This window comes from Barbatula barbatula (genome assembly GCF_947034865.1).
Source record: "Barbatula barbatula genome assembly, chromosome: 17".
In the NCBI taxonomy this organism is placed as follows: Eukaryota; Metazoa; Chordata; class Actinopteri; order Cypriniformes; family Nemacheilidae; genus Barbatula; species Barbatula barbatula.
In genome coordinates, this window is record NC_136780.1 from 2,733,392 (window position 1) to 2,758,888 (window position 25,497).

At 37.5% G+C, this 25,497-nt stretch overlaps 2 protein-coding genes across 5 annotated transcripts; one reads left to right on the forward strand and one right to left on the reverse strand.

Moving 5' to 3' along the window:
• Nucleotides 1-763: 763 nt before the first annotated feature.
• gpsm2l (G protein signaling modulator 2, like) lies at nt 764-15,332 on the forward strand. Of its 4 annotated transcripts, none has more exons than XM_079478093.1 (14): nt 764-941; nt 7,598-7,819; nt 7,900-8,035; nt 8,250-8,389; nt 8,722-8,845; nt 9,200-9,315; nt 10,035-10,190; nt 10,875-10,983; nt 11,329-11,461; nt 11,913-11,989; nt 12,117-12,311; nt 12,473-12,617; nt 13,724-13,950; nt 14,023-15,332. In XM_079478093.1, exons 1-14 carry the CDS (start codon nt 937-939, stop codon nt 14,173-14,175), a joined length of 1,938 nt encoding a protein of 645 aa, XP_079334219.1. In that variant the 5' UTR covers nt 764-936; the 3' UTR covers nt 14,176-15,332. The 4 variants fall into 4 exon arrangements, with proteins under 4 accessions (XP_079334219.1, XP_079334220.1, XP_079334218.1 ...); XM_079478094.1 differs by lacking the exon at nt 764-941 and adding an exon at nt 1,840-2,057 and having other exon boundaries at nt 14,023-14,711; XM_079478092.1 differs by lacking the exon at nt 764-941 and adding an exon at nt 2,937-3,296 and having other exon boundaries at nt 14,023-14,711.
• A 361-nt stretch (nt 15,333-15,693) lies between these two features.
• tgm1l2 (transglutaminase 1 like 2) lies at nt 15,694-19,502 on the reverse strand (the record flags this gene model as incomplete). The annotated part of the gene is made up of 13 exons (XM_079478252.1): nt 15,694-15,841; nt 15,935-16,071; nt 16,155-16,315; nt 16,398-16,682; nt 16,759-16,912; nt 16,996-17,188; nt 17,530-17,668; nt 17,746-17,923; nt 18,012-18,119; nt 18,202-18,320; nt 18,403-18,654; nt 18,735-18,926; nt 19,028-19,502. 13 exons carry the CDS (start codon nt 19,500-19,502, stop codon nt 15,694-15,696), a joined length of 2,541 nt encoding a protein of 846 aa, XP_079334378.1.
• Nucleotides 19,503-25,497: the final 5,995 nt, after the last annotated feature.

Below are 25,497 nucleotides of genomic sequence, written 5' to 3' on the forward strand. Positions count from 1 at the left end.
GCTGTAAAATACAAAACACCTTGTAAACACACTGTACTGAATTATACTGTAAGTTTGTTCAGCAGTACATTTATCAGTTTATCTTTTAGTTTTTTTTTTGTTTGTTTGATTGCAAATGTTTTGCTGTTATGTCTGTTCTTTGAGAATAATAGGTACAATTACCAGAGCATATAACAGAGATGAAAATAGTAGCCAATTTTGTGTTCTTGGATCTGTGTAATGGATATATTTTTCCTTCAATTGTGCACTTAGGTACAGTCCATCCGCCTTTAGCCTTTTCATAATTGATGTGCTTACATTTTTCTATGAATGTGGGGTCAATGGTTGCGTACACTTGAGCAGATTTTTTCCATACGTGCTGGCGACGTGTACATGTAGCCTATACCAGTTTGCTTTACCTTGGTAATGAGTTTAAGTGCTGACATTTTCCTTTTAATGTCCTAAATGTCTGTTTTTCTTTTCTACAATAGAAAAATGACAGGACGCCGACCGACTATCGGATATAAATGCTAAACGCGGCGTAAAACGCATCTCTTTCTGGCACGATACGCATAGCTTTTAAGGATATGAAAATGTTCACCTAGTAAATGTTTGCTCACAGTTTTACAAAAAAAAATAACTCCTCACATTCATGTGGCGCGTTGCGAATCGATTCGATAGAGTCGTTTAAAAGAATCGACTCGAAAGAACCATTCGTTCACGAATCAGACATCATGGGCGTGGCTATCATAACCTCCTGCGTAATGATTGGTGCGTCAAACCAGACACGCTTTCCTCTTTTCCTAAAAGAAAGTTAGGAGAGAAAAGTGTCTTGAGAAAACATGGCGGAGTGCGACTAAAGAAAGTTTACCGATGCTTCTTCGTAAACCACAAACTCTCCAACTATCGGACATGTGACGCGATTATAGAGTCAAGACTGTACAGATCTGACAGTGTATGAGGTATGAGTTAGATTTATTTGATTCCTTTCTGTTTTTGTACACAAGCAGCTTTGCCAAAGGCGTTTACCACTGATGCGCACGAACTTCTTTATTCGTGCTGGTTTTGTTGAGTTGGTCGTTCAGGGATTCTCTTTAGTACAGTAACAATTGATGTCTGTTATTTATCATAAAGACACGTCAGTGTTTGATACATGAACATCTGTATAAACAATGTAACAACATTGTAGTTGTATTTCATCTGCTTCTACTTTGTATCACTTGAGGAATTTAAAGGAATGAATTTCACGAGACGTGCCAAGATGAAGGCCCACAGGTCACATTTCACTCCGAAATAAACATATTTTGATGTAATAAAATGATTTATTAACATTATGATGTTTTGCATTGTGACATTATTTTTATGATTGTTTTGCATTTGTTTATTTAATTGTTGTGCGGTTGTATTATTTATGTATTGCATTCAGGTGTAGCCGTATTGTTTAGTTTGCAGACATTATATTTGTATACTTGAACTAGTATAAAAGTACAGCAGTGTGATGTAATATATTCAAATGTAGCACAATTGATACAGAATTTGTTATAAAAATGGTCCAAAAAAATGACAGTATGGAATACAGCAAATGTGTTATTTGTATTTATGTTCATTTTAATAAAAATGGTCCAAACAGTATTGTGTTACAGTAATTGTAATGTAATGTTAATCTTTATTAAGAATGAAAAACAATCTCCTTAAGTGAAATATCAGGATGCTCAAAAGAAATTGGAATTGAAGAGAAGGTTGCTTGAAAATAATGCCACAATGCATTCAAAATATCAACATCTTTACTTTATGAAAAGCAGAATTTCAGTGTTATTCTTCCACTTATTGAAACCAGTTCCCTGTGTTCCCTGTGTTTATGAGGAACACCTGGATAAGATCCGACTAACAGACGGGACACAGCAGCCCTTGTGTCTACACGACACTGCCAGTTACGTAATGAAGGATTTAATGAATCGCAGTCATTTACAGCACAAACGTCTGTGTTTTATTCTGTTGCGGTTTGACTTTTTAATCTGGAAAATACATTGTTGCTCTGACTGACCCTGCAGTATGTGACTCAGCGCTGTTTTGTAACGGTCAGTGGAGTAAAAAGAGAACTGGGTTACGGGAATGTGGTCAAATGTTCCCCGTTTGCCTTTGCATTGAAAAACTGACAGAGACATTTAGAAAGGGTGTATAACAGTGTATGCCCATTATCCCTTAGTCGAATGAGCCGTTGTTATATTATAAAAACTGTGTAGTGTCCATGTTTTTTGGCAGATTGTTTACCATGTGTATGACTAAGAACCAGCAATTTATTTAGTCAATCCGAGGTTGATTTTCGTAATGGATAAACTTACGGAACAAGGCTTGGGTTTGATGGTGCAGCGAGGGAACCGAGACACAAAGAATCACGGCATTTTGCTCGAATGTTGTCCCAAGTATTGTCAAATCATATCAAAAAAGTGTGTTTTGTTTATATTGTTTCACAAAGCATTGCGTGTATTAGAATGTTGAATGTTGGTTTGTGTGGATAAGACTGAAGTTGTTGGAAATCCGTTGAATTTGAGCTTGGGCAGAGAGAAAGGTTTTCAGCAAATAATGACTCTTTACATACAAATGACAAAAATTCACCACACCGCTTTATAACCCTCGGAATATACTAGGACATATGCAAATGTGAAGCATTCCTCCTTTGTGAAGTATCTCAAAAATGTGGTCGAATTGCATTTCTGAAATTTTGGGAAAGGTCTGTATCTGTGATGTGACGACAAGCTTAGTTTCATTCTTCGTTTAACTGAACGTGGCTTTCCTCATTCCTAGCGTTGGGAGATGCCTGTGTTACGTTCACTAAAAATAAGTTAACAAAATTAAGTTTCCATTCCGCAAATAGAGTCTTTTGATGCAAGGATGGTTGCTCACGAGGAGGTCAAAAGACTTCCTTATGTTCAGCCGCCCACAAGATGTTTCATTGTACATTTTAAAACTGAATGAGTATGTAGCGTGTGATGATTCGGTCCATGTCTGTTTTCCCAGTGAGATCATGAGATACTTACACCTCGTGTGTGTGTGGTGGAGGCCGGCTCATGTTTCTTATAGATATTTCTTTACCGTCACCGCCTGTCAGATGCAGTGTCTCAAACAAGCTGAAAACACGACCATCTGCACTCTGTGTTTATGTTTGTTCTTTGTTTAAAATCCTAACAGTCCTTCATTTATTTCTGAATCTTCTTAGTCTTTGCTATTGTGTTTTGTTTTAAAAGTCGATTCTTACTATGCGTTTAAATGGATGTGATCGCAAAAGACGAGGAGCAAACGTTTCATGTCCGTTCCAGGTAGGAGAGAATTCTTGTCTTGCTTTGTTGTACGCAAACAGTTTAGTTATAATCTTTGTTACCGCTTCGCTTCTCTTTGCTATATTATCTCGTTGTTAGTGCTTATGAAGTGTTTTTAAACCTGTCTAAGACAAAATAACCTAAAAGATAAATGTGTTTTTGTTAGCAATAAATTTGATCTTTCTTTGATAGGCGGTTTACCGAGGGCCCTTTGTTTTTCCTTCAGATAAACCGGGTTGAAATGTAATACAGGGCCTGTGGGATGATGGCTCGGGTTAGTTGAGAGATCTCCTCGGTGTAAATTTTTAATAGACGTGTTTAAAGATTAAAGTGGAGGGTCATCATTTGTTGTCACCGTTGTGTTTCTTGTATTGCTCAAGGGTCGATGGTTAATGCTTCAACAAGGAAAATTAAAGATACTTAAGAAGATTCCGTCATCATTCAGTCCCCCTTGTGTTGTTCTACACCCATATGACTCTCTTTCTTCTGTGGAAAGCAGCATTTCCAGAAAATGTGTTTCTTCATCCAAAATTGAAAAGGATGTTATGACTTACCCCATCCCCAAGTTGTTACGTCAAACAATACTTTGATATTAGGAAGAATTGCAGAAACTCAAATTTCCGGAAGATTATTGGTTTTAAAATGATAGCCTAAGGTGCCCCAGAGCTGTTTGCTTTCCAAAATTCCTCAAAATACAAATGTTTTTTACAATAATTTTTCATATGGTAGTCAATTGTGCCACAGAACTGAAAATTGCTTTATACTGTATATATTTTCATTTTGGGGCAAACGATCTCTTTAAATAGCCATGGACTGGCATGCTCTGAAAAGGACAAACCTCAAAGCAGTCCATACAGTTTGTTTTATTAAGGTTCTTCAAAGGGGATTTATGACAGAATCAAAAATATTTGATATTTCGTTGTCTATGTTTGTTAAAAAGTGTATGTAAAATGATGTCATGCTGCTTCAGGTGGAATAAGTAATGATTCGAATTCTCTTATAATACACTTTGCCGTCCTAGACTTTCTTAAATTGAACACAAACATATAATCTTATATCATAAATCTGTCATGTTACCTTTGTGTTAAAAAACATAAACAAGTTTGTGAGGTTTGTGAGAAAAAACTATTCGTATTTTGAGTTCATGTAGCGAAATTGAATTTCAGTGGTCCAAATAAAGTGGCACATTGATAACTTTAAAGGAACAGTTCACGCAAAATGAAAATTCCGTCTTCGTTTACTAAAGTTGTTATAAATCTGTGAGAAAAATATTTTTTTCTGATGAACAAAAAAGAAAAGAAAATCTTTTGAAGAATGTAGGAAAGCAAACCGTTCTGGGGCACTTTGGGGTCATTTTTCCTACTATGGTGGCCAAGAACTGTTTGTAAGCGTTCTTCCAAATATTCTCCGTGTTCTACAGATCAAAGAAATGTATACGGATTTGAAACAACTCGAGGGTGAGTAAACGATGACAGATTTTCATATTTGGGTGAACTGTTTCTTTAACTTTAATCTCATTGATTCTCACGTCTTGTGACAAGAACCAACCAATGACAAGTTATCAATGTGCCAACTATTGACATTTAGCATTAGAATCACATTGTATTCATTTGAATATAAAGTTGTTCAACTAAAGATAATTCAGTCATACAAACTTACGTCCAGCCATCTGTTGTTCTGCCTAGCATCTTTTCTGTTCCACTGAGGAATGAAAGTCATGTTAAGGTTTCAGAAACAAGCTCTACGACACACAGCCTCATATGTCCTGCTGTTTCAGTGAGTATCAATTAACTGATGTCTCATGATGTCATGGGAAGCATGAGTTAGTACATGGTGGAAATAAATCAGTGGAGAAAAGCTATTGGTTCTTTTTTACTGAGGTGGAACACGTGTCAACCCTCTGCTGAGGACATTCGGACCAAAGCGCAGGATTTATCCCCGTCTAATGGATTTTCCCAGTATGGCCTTGCATGACTGCTTCTGTCAAGTTCACCAAGCACAAATGTGGCCATACACTTGTGGATTTGACGTAATAAAGTTAAAATATATTCAAGTGTACTAAGCAAGTTTATATACATACCTCTTGGTTCAGAGACTGAGCGTATAACAATAGCTCAGTCTGCCTCTATGTATGATAATCTCTCTTGTGTCACCCGTAATTGGAATTGACACCTGCCATCAGGTGTCCGGAGATGACACGGGCATGTTTTAGCTAAGCTTCCCTTTCGTGCATGTGTTACCTTCCGCTGGATGTCAACAGAGTTTTCTTGTCGCTAAAGACTCAGTTGGTTAAGCCGTGGCACGGCGGAGGTTGTGACAGGTCTCTCAAAGGGGGGTTATTTTGGATTTGGACTTCTTTTGGAAGTGGACAGTCAGATCGTAATGTGTATTACCGTTAAGGAGACAAAGCTGTGGCTTTCACGCTGTACCCCATGGAGAATTAAAGGACATCTCCATCACGGCCGAGGAGAGAAAGTCATCAGAAAGATCGAGATGTCTGTCTTTAGACAGTGCTTTAGATGTCACAAAAAGAAAAAGAATAAAAGGTAAAGCGTTTGTCTTGAGAGGTTCTTGACAGTTGTTGGAAATGGTGGTAATTGTTTTGCTGTTCGGATGATGTTTTTAGTGCAGTACTTTGCTGTTGCTAGGGTGTTTTAGGTGGTTGCTAGGGGCTAGACCCAATCAAAAGAAGTGGACCCTTGACAATATTCTGGTGTATAAAGGTGAAATGTTTAGGCTTATATACATTTACAACTTTTATGATTGTTGTTAAATGTAATTTACGTATTATTTCTGGAAATTGTTCAAACGCAATTTATGGTCTTCAAAAATAGAAAGACGTTTTGTCAGTTGTTTGTTTTTTAAGAAGACAGTAAAGTTTCCTTTTCAGATTCCCATTTCACATATTTATCTGTTAAATGTCAAACACGCTCTGTGTGAGGTTGATTTTCAGACTTAATTAACAAGTAAACTAAATCATAGTGTCAGTGTGTTCTCTTATGAGCTGATCGGATGCTGAAACCGCTGTGTGTGTTTGTGTGTGATTGTGCACAGCACCACGACTGACAAAAAGTGTTGAATACATTATATACAATTTACTGTGTATAGATGGAGTGTTTGCGTTCCTTTGAAAGTGACAAAATCTTTGGAAGGCCTACAGCGTTCAGTTTTGCTTGAAGTCATTTTATGTTCATTTCGAATTCTTTGAACTTGTGTTGACAAGAGCCTTTGATGTAAATTTGCTTTCCCCGCTTGAACATCTCGATGCGATTTTCTATACTTTCCTGTTGCTTTATTGACACTGTACTTTTTCTTTCCAATATCTTTGTTTATTGGTTTTAATACTTAGTTTTTTTATTTACAGTACTTCATTTAATCATCATTCCTAGATGTATTGTGGCCATTCCATTCAAATGAATTCAAACCTCAGGAGGGACATAAAGTCATCCAACAGCAATGTGAAAGACTGACAGCATGACAAGACGCATGAAAACTGTGATAGAAATCCAGTTTATCACATTAAAAAAATAATCTTTGAAATAAAAAAAAATGTTGAGGTGTGTCAAAATACAGAGCATCTTTTCTGTTTCATTTTCTGCAAATAAATGCAAAATAAAAATATTTATGGCTGAACTTTTGGATAAATATGTTATTAGTTCACAGAATAATTGTTTACCTCATCTGTAAGTCGCTTTGGATGAAAGCGTCTGCTAAATGTAAACAAAAATGATAATTTCACCTAAACACCTACCTATAAGTAGAAAATTCAGGAAAAAAGCGTGTTGGTTTCAATGCTCAAGCTTGAAAGCTTGAGGTTTTACAATTCCTTTAAAAAAATAATTATTGGTTGAGAAATTTAAACATTGTGCTTTTATCATAATAAAATGCAGCTTCCTCATTCACTTACAGTATATGTGTTTCTGTATATTACGCATATATTACTCTTTCCTGTAGCTCAGCGGTAAGAGCATTCGCCCTCCCCAATATGACGGTGCTGTTGTCAAAAATGCACGAGCCAGTGTTGCATACACTTATATTTTTAAGGTTGTGGGTTCGATTACAGAAACCTGTGTATAAATGTATAGGATAATGCGATGTATGTCGCTTTGGATAAAAGTGTCTGCCAAATGCCTAAATGTAAACTTTTGACGCTGTTGTAAAAAATGCACGAGCCAGTGTTGCATACACTTATATTTTTTCTACAGTCAGTCTTTTGCGTTTATCGCGAGGACTAACAAAGCCATACTCCACATGTTATCGTGTTTATTCTTTGTTTTTACTCTCTGTTCTGCCCCCTGTAGGATGGAGGCCTCATGTCTAGAGCTGGCCCTGGAAGGTGAGCGCTTATGCAAAGTAGGTGATTACAGTGCAGGTGTGTCGTTTTTCGAATCGGCCATCCAGGTGGGCACTGAAGACCTGCAGATCTTGAGCGCCATCTACAGTCAACTGGGCAACGCCTACTTTCACCTGCACGACTATAACAAAGCGCTTGAATATCATCGGCATGACCTCACCCTGACCAGGTCTGATTCAGCAATGTTCTCAGAGTTTATAGATGGTGTATATGAACCTCTGTGTAAATGCTGTTATTTGCACTCTTAAGAACCATTGGAGATCAGCTGGGAGAGGCTAAAGCTAGTGGTAACCTCGGAAATACTTTAAAGGTTCTGGGTCGCTATGATGAGGCAGCGGTTTGTTGCCAAAGACACCTGGACATTTCCAGAATGCTTCATGATAAGGTGAGTGTGTAAAATCAGACTCAAATGTATAAAAATCCAAGGTCATGGGTTCGATCCCAGGGATTGCACATGCTTAGAAACGAATGTATAGTATAATGCAATGTAAGTCGCTTTGGTTAAAAGCATCTATTAAATGCACATATGTCATCTGTGAAGTTTTCCGGGGGTTGACTGCTGTGCGGGTTGTCTGTATTTCTGCGTGTGGTTTTTGTAGGTGGGGCAGGCTCGGGCTCTGTATAATTATGGGAATGTTTACCACGCCAAAGGGAAGAACATATGCTGGAGTGGTATGGACCCTGGAGATTTTCCGGAGGAGGCACGCATTGCTCTGAAGAAAGCCACGGAGTATTACGAGTGAGTTTGTGTTGAGGCAGACAAAGCAAGTCGACACTCAATGTTTTGTCCATCTTAAGCCAATCGTGTGATCACTTTCTCCCTGCAATGTTGTTTCAAACTTGCACTTACGGAAAAGAAACACAAAAAACTAAATTCTTTGGAACATTTTTGTGTGAATCATGTCATCATCACATGTTCTTGTGTTTTTACATTTGATCCCATGTGTCTTTTCTGTAACTCCGTCACCATTTACTTTCATTGTATGGAAAAACAACGTATAAGGACTGTTATTTAAGCATTGCCTAACTGGTCCTCTAAATCTCCTCTATGTTCTACTTCTCGGTGTGAAGAGCGAATCTGGCCCTTGTTAAGGAGTTATGTGACAGAGCGGCGCAGGGCAGGACCTATGGTAACCTTGGCAATTCGCATTATTTGCTGGGAAACTTCCAGGAAGCTGTTCTTGCACATGAGCAGGTATTTCCCTGCTGCGTTTGTTTGACAGTCAATAAACGGCAGAACAAATATTATTGTACAATAATTATTATAACAACTGCATTTTAAATACATTTTAAAATAGTACAATAATAAAGAATCAAAGAGTAGTTTATCTTGAAAACCTAGATTATTGACTGTTTGACAGTCAATAAACGGCTGAACAAATATTATTGTACAATAATTATTATAACAACTGCATTTTATACATTTTAAAATAGTACAATAATAAAGAATCAAAGAGTAGTTTATCTTGAAAACCTAGATTATGAAACTAGTCTTGTTTCTAAATGTGCATCATTAGGATTTGATAAAATGTATATTTTATTTTCACAGCGTCTCCTTATTGCGAAGGAGTTTGGAGACAGGGCGGCGGAGAGGAGAGCGTACTGTAACCTTGGAAATGCATACATATTCCTCGGGCAGTTTGAGGTCGCAGCTGAACATTACAAGTAAGTTTATAACTGTTTCAGTTGTTTTCAATTATTTACAGTTATTTGAGCATATCATCGCTGTGCTTCCGAAACCTCGGATGGCCAGATTCACAGTTTTCCTGGAGATGGAAAAAACATTAAGTGATTAAACATATTGTGTTGATTAGATATCAGATATCATATCAGTGACAAATATACAGGGTGTATAATTATAATGATTTAAAATATGGAGGTTTCAAAAGAACAGCAGCGATATATTAAGTCAAGGTACCAAAGACAGGCCTATAGTTACACAGGAAACGGCGGGTAGAAAGTGTATCTGGCATAACGTGAGCTGGATAGGAACCTGCGGTTCACTTCGGTGAGTTAACTTCTAGGCCGAAGCTCCATATAGCACCATTTATTTGAATTGTGGTTGAACTTTGAATTAGAAGTGATGATTTTGGTTCAGCTGCATCCCATTAAAATTTCACACATATATGTACAAATTTAAAATATATCATGTGAAATCCCGTATGGAAAATACTGTAGTAGGATCTACTATATTAAACCATAGGAACAGTCCTTTTGAACGTTACCATAGTTCATATTAAAGTAGACTAGGGTATTTTGTGTCTCTTTTGGCCACTAGAGGGCTACAAACCCACAATATTGTAATTGTCGACAACTAACCTATATTTGGTTTTCCATAATACCACTACCGTAGTATTTTCAAAGTTTGTTTGTTTGTCTGACAGACGGACTCTTCAGTTGGCCCGGCAGCTGAAGGATCGAGCTGTGGAAGCTCAGGCCTGTTACAGTCTGGGAAACACTTACACTTTACTGCAGGACTATGAGAGAGCTATAGACTATCACCTCAAACATCTCACCATAGCTCAGGATTTAAAGGACAGGTATACTGACGCTTTTTTCAAATAAGTAAGGATTTGTCATCTCATTTATTTGTATATGCCTTTGTTTTTGGTTGTAATTGTAAGCTATTGGCAATGGGAGGAGTTCATCATAAAATAATTAAAATAAATGCTAATAAAAGAGACAGAAGATGCATCTGAATTCGCTCACGTGTTCACTCTTGCACTATTCCCCTATATAGAGAATGCTAAATAGTCCACTGTAGGGGAAGAAGTGAATGAAAATGAGTGAACAATCTCGGACACTGATGTAAAATATCCTGCGTCTGACAGTACTGTTATAACTTATATTACACCTGTGTGGCTTTATGGGTTGTTTTGTAAAACGGTGAAGTTCATTTTGACATTATTTGTCGCATTTAATGTAAAAGGTTTTATTAAAGAGAACAAAACAAATGTTTGCCACGTTTATTTACGATTACATTTATTGTGTTAATAAAATTACTTGATATATTTATTAAATAAAACACTGTTATATATATATATATAAAACATTAATTGAATCCGCTTTTTCTCAAAAAGTAGAAAATAAGTGTCAACAATGACAAACACAAGTGTGTAAACGCACATTCGATCAATGTACATTGGCTGTACACTCAAAATCAGAATGCATTGTGGGTAGAAAGTATTTAACTGTGTAATCGTCTTGCTGTTGGATGCGTGTAGGATTGGTGAAGGAAGAGCCTGCTGGAGTTTAGGGAACGCCTACACGGCACTAGGGAACCACGAACAGGCCATGAGCTTTGCCCAGAAACATCTGGAGATCTCAAAAGAGGTTTGTGCGTGTGACGGCCATATGTCATAACAACGTGTACTAACCGAGTGAAATATCATGACAACCAAACTATATTTCTTGAGATTAATAAGCAAACGTCTTCTACAAACAGCCTTTACTAATACAGTGAAACAAATGTGTGTGTACGTGTGTGACTATATGAGAGATAAGACGGACAGATTTCTTCCTCTCTGCGCAGGAAATGTTTTGATGCTTCTCTGTTTAGGGGTTTAAATGAGGCCTCTGCGTGCAGTGTGAATCCAGTGTGTTTATGTTATCTTGATATCACTTTCAATGATGTGTTTGTTTGTTTTAGTTTTGCTTTTTTGTGTATGTGTTTGCCAGATTGGAGACCGCAGTGGAGAGCTGACGGCGACAATGAACGTATCGGATCTCCAGCTGGTTTTGGGTCTTAAACAAAGCTCGAGCCCAAACAGCTCTTTCATCGAGACCCTTCCTTGTGACAACAGTCTACCTGGTAAACCACACAGATCCAAGAACACATTTTTACTATTTATCATTAAATAAACCTCAACTCTAATCCTAATCTAACCCCAACCTTCCCTTAAACACAAACTCTTCAATGAAATTTCGAGATCAAAACATGAATCGTCTGATTTGAGCATTTTAAATAAGGGGCACTTCAAATGTTCCAAAGTCATTTTCAACATTTTTCACTAGATTTGTAAACATAATTTGATACTCGCACAACTTTTAACCATGTGATTTACAAGTCGCAATAACCAAGTTTATTTTTTGGTGACAGTGGCACCTGCTGGTCTTAAGTATAATGACATCAACTTCCTACTTCTACTGTCTTTGATAACGTTAAATGAAACGTTACTTTCGGCTTGAAAGTTTTTTTCAATATATCATATCCTAAAAAGCGCTTCTTTATGTTAATAGTTTGTTTCTGACTGGTTCTGTAGATGAAAGATCCAGAGGTGGCAGGAGACCCAGCATGGAGAACATGGAGCTCATGAAACTCAGCGCTGACAAAAATACGGTGAGACATTAAACACACAAAAGATACACAAAGTCAGTCAACTAAAATTGACTTTATTGGCATAAGAATATGGAATAATAAAATTGTGTCACACCCTTTGCTTACATTCACATTTTGCACATTTCAGGGACAGTCCTGTGAGGAGAATACAGCCCCCCAGCAAACCAGAACCCCTACTAAATCATCCATAGCCAAGACGTCATCCAAACTGTACTTCATCAAACGCTTCAGCAGGAAGAAACACAAGATGAATGGGTCGAGCTCCGGTACGCCAACAGAAAAATACAGTGGTGAGACACCATCGGCTCCTATGGATGCACAGGTACAATACAGTATACCGTTATAAACATAGTTCTACTTGCATCAACCTACAAAGCTCTTTATTCACATTACAAGATAAAGTATTTTAACGTAAAAAACGCTTTACAGTTCGCTCAATATCTGCATGTTGGTGCTGCATCTTTAAAAGCCTGTTCTCCGTAGCATGCACCAGACACTCTGGGCGACGATGGCTTTTTCGATCTTCTAAGCCGCTTCCAAGGCCACCGCATGGAAGACCAAAGGTGCTCTTTAGCCGTTGCCGTCCCCTCCTCTCCCTGTGAAACCCCACCCATAGCAATGAGGAAAAGTGAGTCAGTCCCGTCTACCCTTACTATTCAGACCTGTGCTATAATCTATGGTCATTTTGTGAAGATGTTAATGTATGGGCTTGTATTGAAAGTGATTTATAATTGCAAAACAACCGGAAGTTAGTCACCTTAATTGTAGTGGTGTGATTCAGGTGAACAGAATGGACATTTATGCAAATTAGAAGGGATGTCATGTGAATTCACCTGTACTGTGTGTGAACTATTGAAGAAGTACGAAACAATGTAGATTGTGACCTTTTTGTCTTACCTGTGCTGCTGTTTTCCCTGCTTTAGATAAAAACAGGTTCACGTGCTTGAAGGATGAGAGAATGTCAAAGGATTTTTGATTATTATGCAAAAAACAACATTTTGACATCTTGTTTTCCAGTACAAATGTCTAAAGATTCTTTAAGCAAGATGCATTTTCTTGTTTTTAGACAACAAATATGAAATTTCAGGGAATGTTTGCTTAAAACAAGCAAAAAAATCTGCTAGTGGGGTAAGAAAAAGAATCTTGAATTAAGGTTGATTTTTTTCAATTCAAGATTATTTCTCTTACCTCGTTGGCAGACTTTATTGCTTGTTTTAAGCACAAATTCACTGAAATTTCATATTTATTGTCTTTAAACAAGACTTATTTTCTTAGGTCATTTTGCTTATCGAGTTCAATAATCAATAATGCATCTTGGTTCAATAACGTTCAGCCATTTTTTCTGGAAAACAAGACAAAAATACTAAAAAAGAAAGTGTAGTGTAACTAATTTAATGCCACTGAAATAGACACCAAATGTGACTCTGATTTGACTTGTTTTTTTGTTCAGGATCACACATATGACTTTGTCTTGTTTTGATGTAAAAACTATTTTTGAGTCATCTGGACTGCAAATCATGTATATTTCAACAAAAGTTATCAGTAATTAAGTTATTGTCAGAAAAATAAGAATCTTGTTACAATTTATAGCTACAATATGTAAGAATTTGGCATTAAATTGTCCAAAGAAACACTAGACAGATATGTTTTGTTTATTTGAACACAACAAAGCCTATACTTCCCAAATTTCTTGTGCGATTTGAGCCAAATTGTGCTGTTTTTTTCCTCATTCAGCTATTTCCGAGTCTGCAGCGGACGAGTCGGCACATCCGGAGCATTTTCTGGACCTGCTGGTGAGCACGCAAAGTCGCCGACTAGAGGAGCAGCGAGCCAGTGTGGGCGATCTGCCGGGTCTGCGGCTGGACCAGTGCCACAGTCAGAATGTTCTCAGCAAACTCATGGCCTCTGCGGACAGCACAGAACCAGTTGAAGACTTCTTCGATATGCTAATTAAGTGCCAGGTTGGTATCCCAGACAGACAAGGGGATCATCAAATTGTTGGGTTGTTGAAGTTTGTGGTTTCTCTCGCGCAGGGATCCAGACTAGATGATCAGAGATGTGCTCCTCCACCTCCTCCAACCAGAGGCCCCACAGTCCCAGACGAAGACTTCTTCAGTCTCATCATCCGCTCGCAGGAAAAAAGAATTGATGAGCAGCGAGTCATCTTACCATCAGACCAATCCTGAGACCGAGTCTCCATCAGACAAACAGTCTTTAGGATCTTGTGGCCTCATTGAAGTTTCCTTCATGCTTGTGATTCTTGGGCCTTTTTTCAACACATAAGACACTAAAATATTTATGTTTTCCGTCCTGCTCAACATGAAGAATTTTAAAAAGAAGGAAACGAAGTTCAGCGCGTCATTTGTAACCGTGGATTTATTATGTAAATTTCTACTCCCGTGCTCTGAACTGGATTTATTTTATAACTGGATTTAGACCAAAACCACAGGATCTTCCTCAGGGATGAAAACAATGCACTGATGAACGCAGTTCATTCACCTGGTTAACTGGATGGATTTTGGAGACCGCTGATACCGAACAGTAGACTTAAATGTCAAATAATTGTGTATCGTTTTAACACTAAACTTGGAATCATTCCTTAAAGATGTGTTGCTTTACCCGATTTGAAATGTTTATATTATCTTTTTATGCCAGCTAACTAATGTTCTGCATTGTAAATGTTTCGGAAAACCAATGACAGAAGTCTATACATAAACTAGGGAAAGAAAAAAAAAGAAATATATACATATACTGTGTGTATATATATATATATATATATATATATATATATATATATATATATATATATATATACATATACTGTGTATATATATATATATACATATATATACATACATATATATATATATACACATACATACATACATACATACATACATACATACTGTCATCATTTAGTCACCCTCGTGTAATTTCATACCTGTATGAATAACTTTGTTCTGATGAACACAGAGAAAGATATATTTGGAATAATGTTAGTGAATTTTCAGTTTCATCATTGACTATAGCATAAAAGGACAAATTAAATGGCAGTCAAAGGTGCCCCAGAACTGTTTATTTTCCTAAATTCTACATAATATCTAATTTTGCGTTCAACAGAACAAAAAAATAAATTATTTTTATTCTTACTATGGTGAATGATGTCCCAGAACTGAAAATTGTTAACTTTTTCCCAAATGTCTTTCTCTGTGCTCATCGGAGCAAAGAAATGTGTTGTGATGTCCAGAGTTTTAGTCTTCGTGGGTTTAATGTACTTTATCTTTGTGCAAATAATTTAACATTTTAAACAATTTCTTACCTTAAATATTATTTTGCAAATGACAAACAGACACATGATTTAGTATGCTTGAAATCTTTTATTAGAGCTGAGGCTACGCAGAGGACAGAATAACCATTACCAGAAAATGGGAATCATTGGGTTTTCAATCAAATAAGTAAATTGTTGGCTTGATAAAATCCAACAAATAAAGAAAACATTAAAGTAGATTATGATGATTATAACACAAGTTGTGTGTCCCAAAATGCAATTTTAAAAGAAAAAGATAGTCAGGAAGAAAAAACTCTTCCTGGCATAAAACATTCTATAAGCTTGAAAGGTTTGTTAAGACGTACATGTGATCATTAGGACTTTCTCTTCCATGTGACTTGACGTTTCGTTTCTTGCGGCTGGTGGGATGGTTGCTTTAACATTGGGGTTTGACAATGATGTTGGCGCATCCGTGCACCTGCGTGAGCTGAGGACAATCGAGAGATGCCAGAAGTTTCTGAGGGCCGCATTGATTGGCGACAAATTTTTCCGTCAGGCACACTGTGCCCTGGGCTGCGATTTCGCTGAGAAAAAATCAAAAGTAATGACTTTATACCTGCATAGTCCAAATTCATTTCTATTACTTCTATCTGTTAACTCACAAAACATTTGCTTACCCATAAGAAACAGTTCTGGCATGCTTCAGTCCCATACCCTCAAAACGGAACACGGCATTCCTCAAAGCACAATGCAACGGGTTCTGGAAAGTCACCTTAACTGGCACCTCCTTGCCCATGATGGCATCACATGCAGGCTGAGAAGAACCACAAGCAAAGTTTATTAATAAATCACCCCTGCATCACCTTACAATACAGGAGATCCAAATCACAAACTCACAGCGAGAACCAGATTGGGGGTACGCAGTCTGAAGTGGAACTGGGTGGCCAGAACTTGTTTAGTTTGCTCCACGTGTCCAATGAGATGGAGCGTCATAGGAGCGTGGTCCACCAGGTGTTCCTTGTACTCGTCGTAACGCAGGGTCCATTCCAGAGTCTTGCCTATAGTGGGACAAGAAATAATGTTTCCTGCACTTTCAGCCAGACATTTTCACTTAACTTAGATTTTTTGTTTGTTTCCTACATTCGCTAGCCTTCAGCTCAAAGCATGTCTGGTCCTTCTTCAAGAAAGCCCTGTGGACTCCGGTGTGGTACATGGCCGCTGCTTTGCTGTGGAGGGTGAGGGTACGAGCTGAGGTGCATTTGTTTTTCAGATTGATGCAAAGAACAGCATCCTTGCCCACACATGGTCCCTCTCCCTGCATGGTGACTTTAACGGAAACATCCTCAGCGCACGGCAGCTGATATGCGCATCGTTTAGCGCCGTAGCGACAGGCCGTGTCCAAAGCAACGCACCTTTCCTCCGTACCTGATAAATGCACAGATGATTTTCATTATAGAGCATAGAATCTGTTGGAGTTTGTTGCGTATGTGTAGAATTTCACCTTTAGCGTGCTTGTAGAGGTTTGTGATATCTACACGCTGATCTGAGCCAACAGCCTTGGTGCTGATGCAGTGACCCACAACATCCTTCTCAACATGAACAACACCAAAGGTTCCATTGCATTTCCTCTGCCAGTAGACTCTATCGTTGTTCACCTAACGGTCAAAGTAAAAATATATATTTTGCATGTTTTGTGTCTGCCAGCGCCAAATATACACAAATTAAGGAACAAATATACCTCAGCGAACAGGAAGGGAGCGTCATGCTTCAGGAAGACCTGGCCGCTGCGGATGGCTGAGACAGCCGTGGGGCCGCAACGATAAAATCCCTGACTAGTCAACTGAGGAGTGGAATCCACCACCTGCCAACCTCCAAAACCACAAGGCAGGTCGGAACGGGTCATCCAGGCCTCATTCCACACATGGTAGTTCCTATAGTTTTAAGTATTTTTGGTAAAATCACAAATGCACTTGATACGATCTTATCTTTATAAGGACAAGTCTAGACTGAACAGTTTCCATTAAAATTGTATTACTTGGCACATAATTGTTTTCATATCTTGCACATGTTTGTCTTCATGTATTTTAGCATTTATGGTCATGTTTATTTCCATAATTATTTATGTTTGTGGCTGTTGAAGTGAATAAGGGCTCGTCGTCCATCTTTTGCTAAGGTCTAACTGAACGGATTGTAACTGACTGCTTTAACATGAACATGACAATAAGACTCTTGAGGTTTTATTGATAATGTTGCAATAAGAACACGATCCTACCAGACTGAATCGCGGTTCAGGTGATCGATCATCTGGAATTTCTCATCTAAATAAATGTCAGTTGTCAAGGCAACGTCAGTGTCATGAGCAGACAGGAAGTTGGAGACGGGACGACAGGGAATGCCCAAGCATCTCATCACTAGAGGGTGACAAAAACACGTAAGTACATTTTACTACATATAACATCGTTTTTGTCCTTCGTGCAAAATCCCTTACTTGTGTTAGTGACTCCAGCGAAGGCCAAGCTCTGTCCGTATTTGACAGGCACTCCTCCACATTTGTAGTACTGTTTCAGAATGGGAGCACTGCCACACCAGGCTGTTGGAGCGATTCCACCTCCGTAGCAGTTGGACCAGTTACCCATCAACACACCGCATTCTTTGTTGGCAATAACCTGTGAAGGTAAGATGGATGAAAGTTTGGTTTGTTGTACTGTGGGTTTGTGATGCCTTTTGACATCGGGGGGAGAATTTTGACCTCACCATGTCAGATACAACTCTGGAGACGGTAATGGGGTTTCCCCATCCTGAGCAAGGGGTACAACTCTTCTCCAACACATACAAACAGGCACCTAAGATTCCCTCTTCAAACTAAGAACGGGAAAGAAAAAGATCAAGAAATGTTTCAATTTATCAGAAAATTGTTTCTTCTGTGTTTGTTAGTGACTCTTACTTGACCAAAGTTCCATGTTTTGCACCCAATCTGTTGCTTGGTTCCATAGAAGATTCTGCCCATGTCACTCAGCACATACTCGGCTCTCTCAGAGTCATCATCCAGGTACACACAGTCCTCTGTGAAGAAACGTATATCAAAATCATTCAGTCTGCACCATTGTTTTCCACATTGGCCATTCAATTCTCTCATGCTTTATACCTTTACACCAAGGGTTGAACAGCATGTAGATATCATTGTCAGGGACGCACGGTGAAGTGTATCTGCCTCCCTGGCAGTGCGTCACAACGTTGAGCGTGTAACGTCCCACACAAGCGCTTGGAAGCGAGTTAACACACAGTTTGATTCGGTTTTGTCCCTGTTCGACGATCTTGACCCCCCAGCAGTTTTTCTTGAACTCGCTCACTAATGGAATGATCACATAGGTGCCGTCCCGGATTGATGGGACATGGCCTGTAAAACACAAACAGGATATAAGAGGGTCTCCATTTTTTATCATTTTCATGTGACGCATGATGGGGATAAAAACTGACCTAGTTTCAGCTCCAGGTGAAGTTGGTCACAGGTTGGATTAAATGGCCGTGACAGATCGATCCACATGTTAAAACACTGTCCTCTGCGGATGATAAGATGCTCGTCCAGGAAACAGTTGGTGCGATGCTCCAGTCGATTCTGTCCAGTCCTGCACTTGAGGAGATCGACCTTACACACTCGAAGGCTAAGATCTGAGAGCAGAAAATACCAAATGCATTATAAGAGCGTAAAACAATTTATTATTCAAAGTAAAACTTGAGATTTCCAGTAAAGCATTGCAGTCAACACTTACCATCGCCTCCGCAGACTTTCTTGGTTAGGCAGTCATCGGCACAATCCTTGACAACAACTTCCTTGGAGCTGTATTCACCGCATGGCGCAATGTAGTTGCACGGGTTAGAGCAGGGGTTTACACAAGGATTAGCACAAGGGTTGGCATACGGGTTTGCATAAGGATAGGCACAGGGGTTGGCACAGGGTTTGGCACATGGGTTTGCGCATGGATTCGCACATGGATTCGCACATGGGTTAGAGCAGGGAGTGACGTATGGGTTAACCCAAGGGTTTCCCCAAGGCATGTTGCATGGGTTGACGCAAGGGTTAGCGTATGGGTTGACACAAGGGACGGCGCACGGGTTGGCGCAAGGTTTGCCGCAAATGGATGTGCCGCATGCTGTTTTACGGCTGTCGTCCGCCAGCAGCTTCACTGTTGGGAAGCGTCCAAGGGTGCAGACGTTGTTGTATGGGCACTTTGACACAAAAGGCATCCTTAAAAAAAGAAAGAGAGAAAATGAAAAGAGTGGCAAGTGCAAACTTACATTATTCTGTCATATTTTGGGTGGTTTCATAAAGTTTCTTATTTAAATAATGTACAATAAAATAATGTTAGAAGGCGCTTCCAAAAAATGTTCAAGATACTTACATGTTGGTTTTGCTTGTTTGTTGTCTGTGTTTTCAAAGTAGATGTAATCTTGCTGGAAGATGCTCTTCTTTCGCTGTGCCAATTCTCACTGAAGCAGTCCGGTATATATTCAGTTCTCTAGCTCCACCCCATCCACAGCTCATTGCAAGACTCTCAAGACATTTCCCCCCTTCATGAGAGGGATGAAAGGATTCTGGGTGATTCACGCATGTTACTTTGAAGTCTATTTTAGAGAATTATTGAGACGAATTAACATCTTAATGTAATTATTCTGAAGTTATAGGCAGAGCTGTGAACAATTCCAGACGGAGGAGAGCAGCAAGTGTTATAGGTGCAATATCTGTACGCTTGTGTGTTTGTCTGACCTCAATACAATATTCTTACACTTTTTAGAATAATAGTAAACTCATCAAAACAATAACATACTGTAAATTTACTGTAAAAAATGTTTAACTGTATATTTAAACTGCTTTTAAGCATTTTCCAAGTAACTTTAGCCTAAATTTGCAAGAAACACGTCCATTTAAAAACCATCACACAAAACACATATTTTGAAAAAAATGCTTGTTTTGTAATATGTTGGCACAATTAGAACAATTTAATATTTTCCACCTGTCTTTCATGTCTTCAGATCAAAAGGTTTTTTTAAAGATCACGAAAAACATTTAATTCAAGTGACCTTAACTTTTGAACAGATCAATCTAAATTCCCAAAGATTTCTTTATCACACAGAAGTAACAGAGTTTTCAAAAACATCGACAACATGATGCATCAACAATTTTGTGTGTCATTCCATCTCTGTTAGTGCTCGTGACAGGTGAATTTGCACCCTAACAATTTCATTGAGATACAGAGCCATCAACAACAGGTACTAGAGAGATAAATCGTAAATTGTGTCCTATGGTGTGACAGCAGAAATTGAGAAAACAAACTATTCATGACATATTGTTTTTTATATTATAAAATTGCATAAGGGAGATTTATTTTCACTAATAGTTTTTTCTACTTTTTTGCTGCCATAGGACACGTGCAGTTTATTTGTCAACTTCTCAAATATTTGGGTACTTTCTTTCCTCATCGTATAGTGGTTTACTTAAACAGATTTTGTTGTTGTTTTTTCCTGGATGTCTCTGATTTTTTCGGATCGACACAGAAATGTGACCCAGTTTTTGGTCGCAACACCAAAACTGCTTAAGACAGTGTGTCATCCAGAGGGTTTTTATGGTTTTATGACTGGGGACATCCATCTCATGTCATTTGTGAATCAGAGCCAATGTCTCTACATGGCCACATTCTTTGTTATGATATACCTTAGCACGCCCAGTTTTGTAAAGTCTGACTAGTAGTGATTATCTTAAAAGACTGACTGGCAAGTCGATTGGATTGAATGAAAATGTTGGTATACAAATTCAGGTGTAACAAATTGAAAGTCCAGAAAAGCTGTTTTTTCAACAACTCAAGATTTTTTTAGCAGCAATAGCAAGGTCTAATAGAAAAGGCCTCGGTCTCCATTCAGAGCGCTCTCTGTGTCAGTCACTTCATTCACCAGGGATACAACATGATAGTACAAAGCACATAAAGCTACAGTAATACTGAACGTTAACTTACAGCGGTTATAGTTAATATTACGGTTCCGTATACTTGTTTATGCACAAGCCGGTGCACTGGCTTATACAAATAGATCAAAGTCTGTAATGACTGGACGTACGTTTTTATGACCTTGTCACTATACATTTCCGGCAAATCTTAAATATAAAACATCACAGACCCCAGCTTTAGTTTATTTAATACAATTATACGTGCCACTTGATTTTTAATATTAAAGACAAAATCCGCCTTCCTGAGAGTTACCAATATGATGTCCATCCCCAATCTTTTCTGCATGCTCCGCCTAGAAGATGTATCAGAAAATAGAGATTGTCTCTAATAAGACCCATTAAATCACAATGTCCAAATTCAGACAAATTACCTCAAATATCTAGATTTCATTATTTAAACAAATAATATGATAATTTGGAGAGCACATAAAATTGAGCATCGAACCCACCAAACCAGCAAATTATTTCAGGAACATTGATTTCAAAGACTCAAATTAATATGACATAAACGTTTAGCTTTCATGTAATTCTGACCTGACCTGTGTGCTTTATTGAAAGGGTCAGGTATTACAGTTTGCCAGGCATGCCTGTGTCCATCAAATACTGTATAGATCTTCATGTGCTTGTTATCTTTGATAACTTACTGTATACTAACTCGCATAAATGTATTTTATTAAAGCGTAACTATAGACATGGCAAACTGGACAGATTACGCTGCCTTGGGTTTATTGTTTGGATCAGGACAATCCAGAAACTCCAGCCAAAAGCAATTTCGCTAATAAAAAATACTTTAGGCCTAAATCGCCTACTTTTCCTCTCCAATAATGTGTCAATTGTATCATCAATGATTTTCTTTTCAATGACAACTTTTTCTCTGTTTAATTTGATAGTAATTGTTTTGAACTTTTAGTGGCTTATAATATCATTGAGACACATACAGTATAAGAGAGAGACGGTATCAATGACAACTTTACAGCTAAGTAATACAACTTCTAAGATCATTTTCCTCTTCGTTTTTTTTCTCAGACTATTTTAATTGAGCTCAATCAGTGAAATGAATATAATCTGGGGTGGGTTGCATTATAGCTAAAGATCAGGGCTGGTAACCAAAGATCTACATGTGCAAAATACACAAGGAGTGTTTCATGAGCTCTTTCTCTGTGATAAATGTAGTGTAAAGCATTTTTATAATCCCCGAAACAACTTCTTAATCAGAAGATAATTGATGTAATGCAGTAATCTGTATCTGCCCCATCCTGAATCATTCAACAATGCTTCAGTCCCGGTCTGTCACTGTACAGAAAGTCAGGTTCTGTAGCATTACACAGTGCTTCACTGTTCAACACCAGACCATTGAGAGAGAACAGCAATGGTGGTTCATGGAGGCTCTCGATAGTTCCCAGAAGTTACTAACACACGGAGCTGAAGCTAAACAGACCGAATGTGACGAACTTGACGTAAGTCATTTAATGAATTAAATGAAAGGAATAAACTTTTTAAAGAGAAAACAAAACTTCCTATCTGAAGGCTCCATTCATCCCTTGACAGGCGAAAATGTTGAACTTCCATTAACTGTTATCCACAGTTGTTATTGTTGTTCAAATGTTAATAAATAATGTAAATAAAATTATTTTTCCGATATTTTAAAGAGCATTTTCTCACTTGTCTTTCAACAGCAGTTCATAGTAACCACAGTCCTTAAAAGTCAATAAAGAATCCAGTTAATATTACACTTTCAGCTTTTAATGTGTTTGGAGCATAACAAACATGCGGTCACAATACATTATTGTGTACAAATGTCCTGCAGTTTCCATTTCAAAATGGTTTTATTTTGTTCTACATGTACATGATGGCCATTTCCCCCATTCTCTTAAACATTTGTAAAATCGCTTACGAAAGCATCTCTTCAGATTTTATCTGACAATCTTTCATAACTGAAATCGCCAAGGAAGTAAAAACATCCCGGACATTTTCTGTTTAAATGCCTTAAAGAATACAGAATATTATGACCATTATGGATCGGATGCTCTTATCAGTACTATTAATAATAATAGTAAATATAAATGTAATGAAATATCATATATGGTGAAAATATTAATTTAATTGTGACCATATTGTAATGAGTTATTATGGAAATATGAGTTTAGTTTTGGAAGTTTGTGCCACCTGTTGGATTTCTCTTGTTATTTTAACCATTCGAATAAAACTATTCTGTTGTTTAAATAATTTATTTTCATTTAAATTGTTTGTTGACTTATGCGTTCCAGTTTTCATTATGCAAGAAATCCAGAACAGAATGTTTTTACCAGCAATACATTTATTTATTTAATAAGAAAAGTGTGATCAGGCAACTGGATGAAAAAAGATGAAATGAAATTCAATATCCCAAAATAAAATAAAGAAAAATAAAAAGCAAGCGTTTATTTGAAACCGTCGTCCAGTATGGATATATGTATATATCAAAGCTCCGAGCAGAATAGCCATGTTGAGATCACATGACCGGGCAAATTTTACTCATCCATTACTGGACATTTGTGTTAATTGTGAGAGTTCTCATCATGCATTGACACTGTTCATGCACGTGAATGACATCATCAGCTCAGAATTGGGCTTTGATGATGTTGCATCGACAACATCAGACTTCAAACCACCATCTAGCAAATGCATTTCTATCTTATATTATGAAAGACATGCACTTAACTGACTTTAAGCTAAATATTTCCTTTTTGTTCCCCTTTATATTGGATATAGTTCACCGTCGACCCTAACCAGAGTCTGGCCAACGACTTCACATAGCAGATCTATTTCTCAAGACCTAACCCCATACACAGTATTTGTTTATTAATTGTATTAATTAAATAGCCCATACTTTTAAGCACTATCATCCTTATCTCAATTATCCTTTGAGCTGAATAATAAACACGCTACATGAGTAGTCTTTTCACTACATACTTATCTGCTCAAGTGTTTCTTTGTATTATTTGAAGAGTTAACCAATCTGGCGTGGCGTCCATTTGGCACAACTGTATGGTAATTCTGCATGCATGAATTCTGAAAATGCATTGCTGACATGACTCCGTTTGAGTCATCATTATAGCGTCAAATGTTTTGTTTAAAGTTCAAACTGGTACCAGATGAACATCAATGAAGATCAAAATAAAACTGAAGTCTTGCGCATCACGGTTAAGAGCCAGATCTGCAAAGGTCGTTATTATCAAGGTCAATATATAAATATGAATTTGAACATTTGTCATCAATCCCACCCAAAATATTTGACCTCGACACATTCATTTGACTTCGTGGATTTTAACAATGTTCTCGTTCGTTTCTGTTTATATTACTCGTAAGCCATTTCAGTAGAAACATCTTAAACTTAGTATATACTCAAATAAAACACAACTCAAAAGTCCATTAAATCTCCTGACCTATGCAAGAGAATCATCTGAGCAACATGTTTTGATTTCTTTGTCTTTTGCTTTGTTGTTTTGACCTCTTGTTGAGAATCATCAAACATTAACAAACGTGTATTTTGCAAGAGAATGACAGTATAGCTACGTGTATGAGTCCAATCTTATTGTTATGTAATTATAACGTATGAAATCTAAATTGGTGTTGATTACTCACTGTAATTTGTCTCATTATGAAAGCTTCACATTATGACTGAAGACCAGATGCAAGTTGTTCCAGTTTACGTCCACACAATGCTTGCTCACCATTATAAATAAAATAAACTGAAAATTGAATGGAAGATATGTTTAAATATTAAACTTGCCATAGATTTTTCATAATGTTACAAATGTAGACATTGTATTGCAATAGCAAATTAATTATTTTCAGCTGTAATAACCCATAGGACTACCTCATGTATATAGCAATATAATTCTGAAAAAACGTTGTTAAGAATTCAACGTATCACATTTTCAGATATACAACTATTTTTATATTACTAGTTTTCACTCATATACATTTATCTTTGTTGATTTTCAAAGACAAAATGTAAAACTAATATTGAAAAGAACATTAAGGATGCAACTGAACGTTTTATATGTAAGCTAAGAAAGAGATCCCTGCAGATTTGTACTGTATTTGTATCACATGAGCAAATTTATAACAAGACTTCCTGTAAATTCATAATTATATTAAGATGTCTCATTAATCTCTTAAACATTATTTAAAACAACATGTCGATTCACCTTAAATTCTTTCTTTTCTCTCATAGGATCATTATTGAGACTCTTCAGC

Bases quoted from the DNA above. Each gene is read 5' to 3' on its own strand.
- gpsm2l (XM_079478091.1), top strand. From the start codon at position 5,679: ATGTGTATTACCGTTAAGGAGACAAAGCTGTGGCTTTCACGCTGTACC. The intron at 11,990-12,116 runs GTGAGACATTAA...TGCACATTTCAG, and splicing joins TCAGCGCTGACAAAAATACG to GGACAGTCCTGTGAGGAGAA. The intron at 13,951-14,022 runs GTTGGTATCCCA...TCTCTCGCGCAG, and splicing joins ATATGCTAATTAAGTGCCAG to GGATCCAGACTAGATGATCA.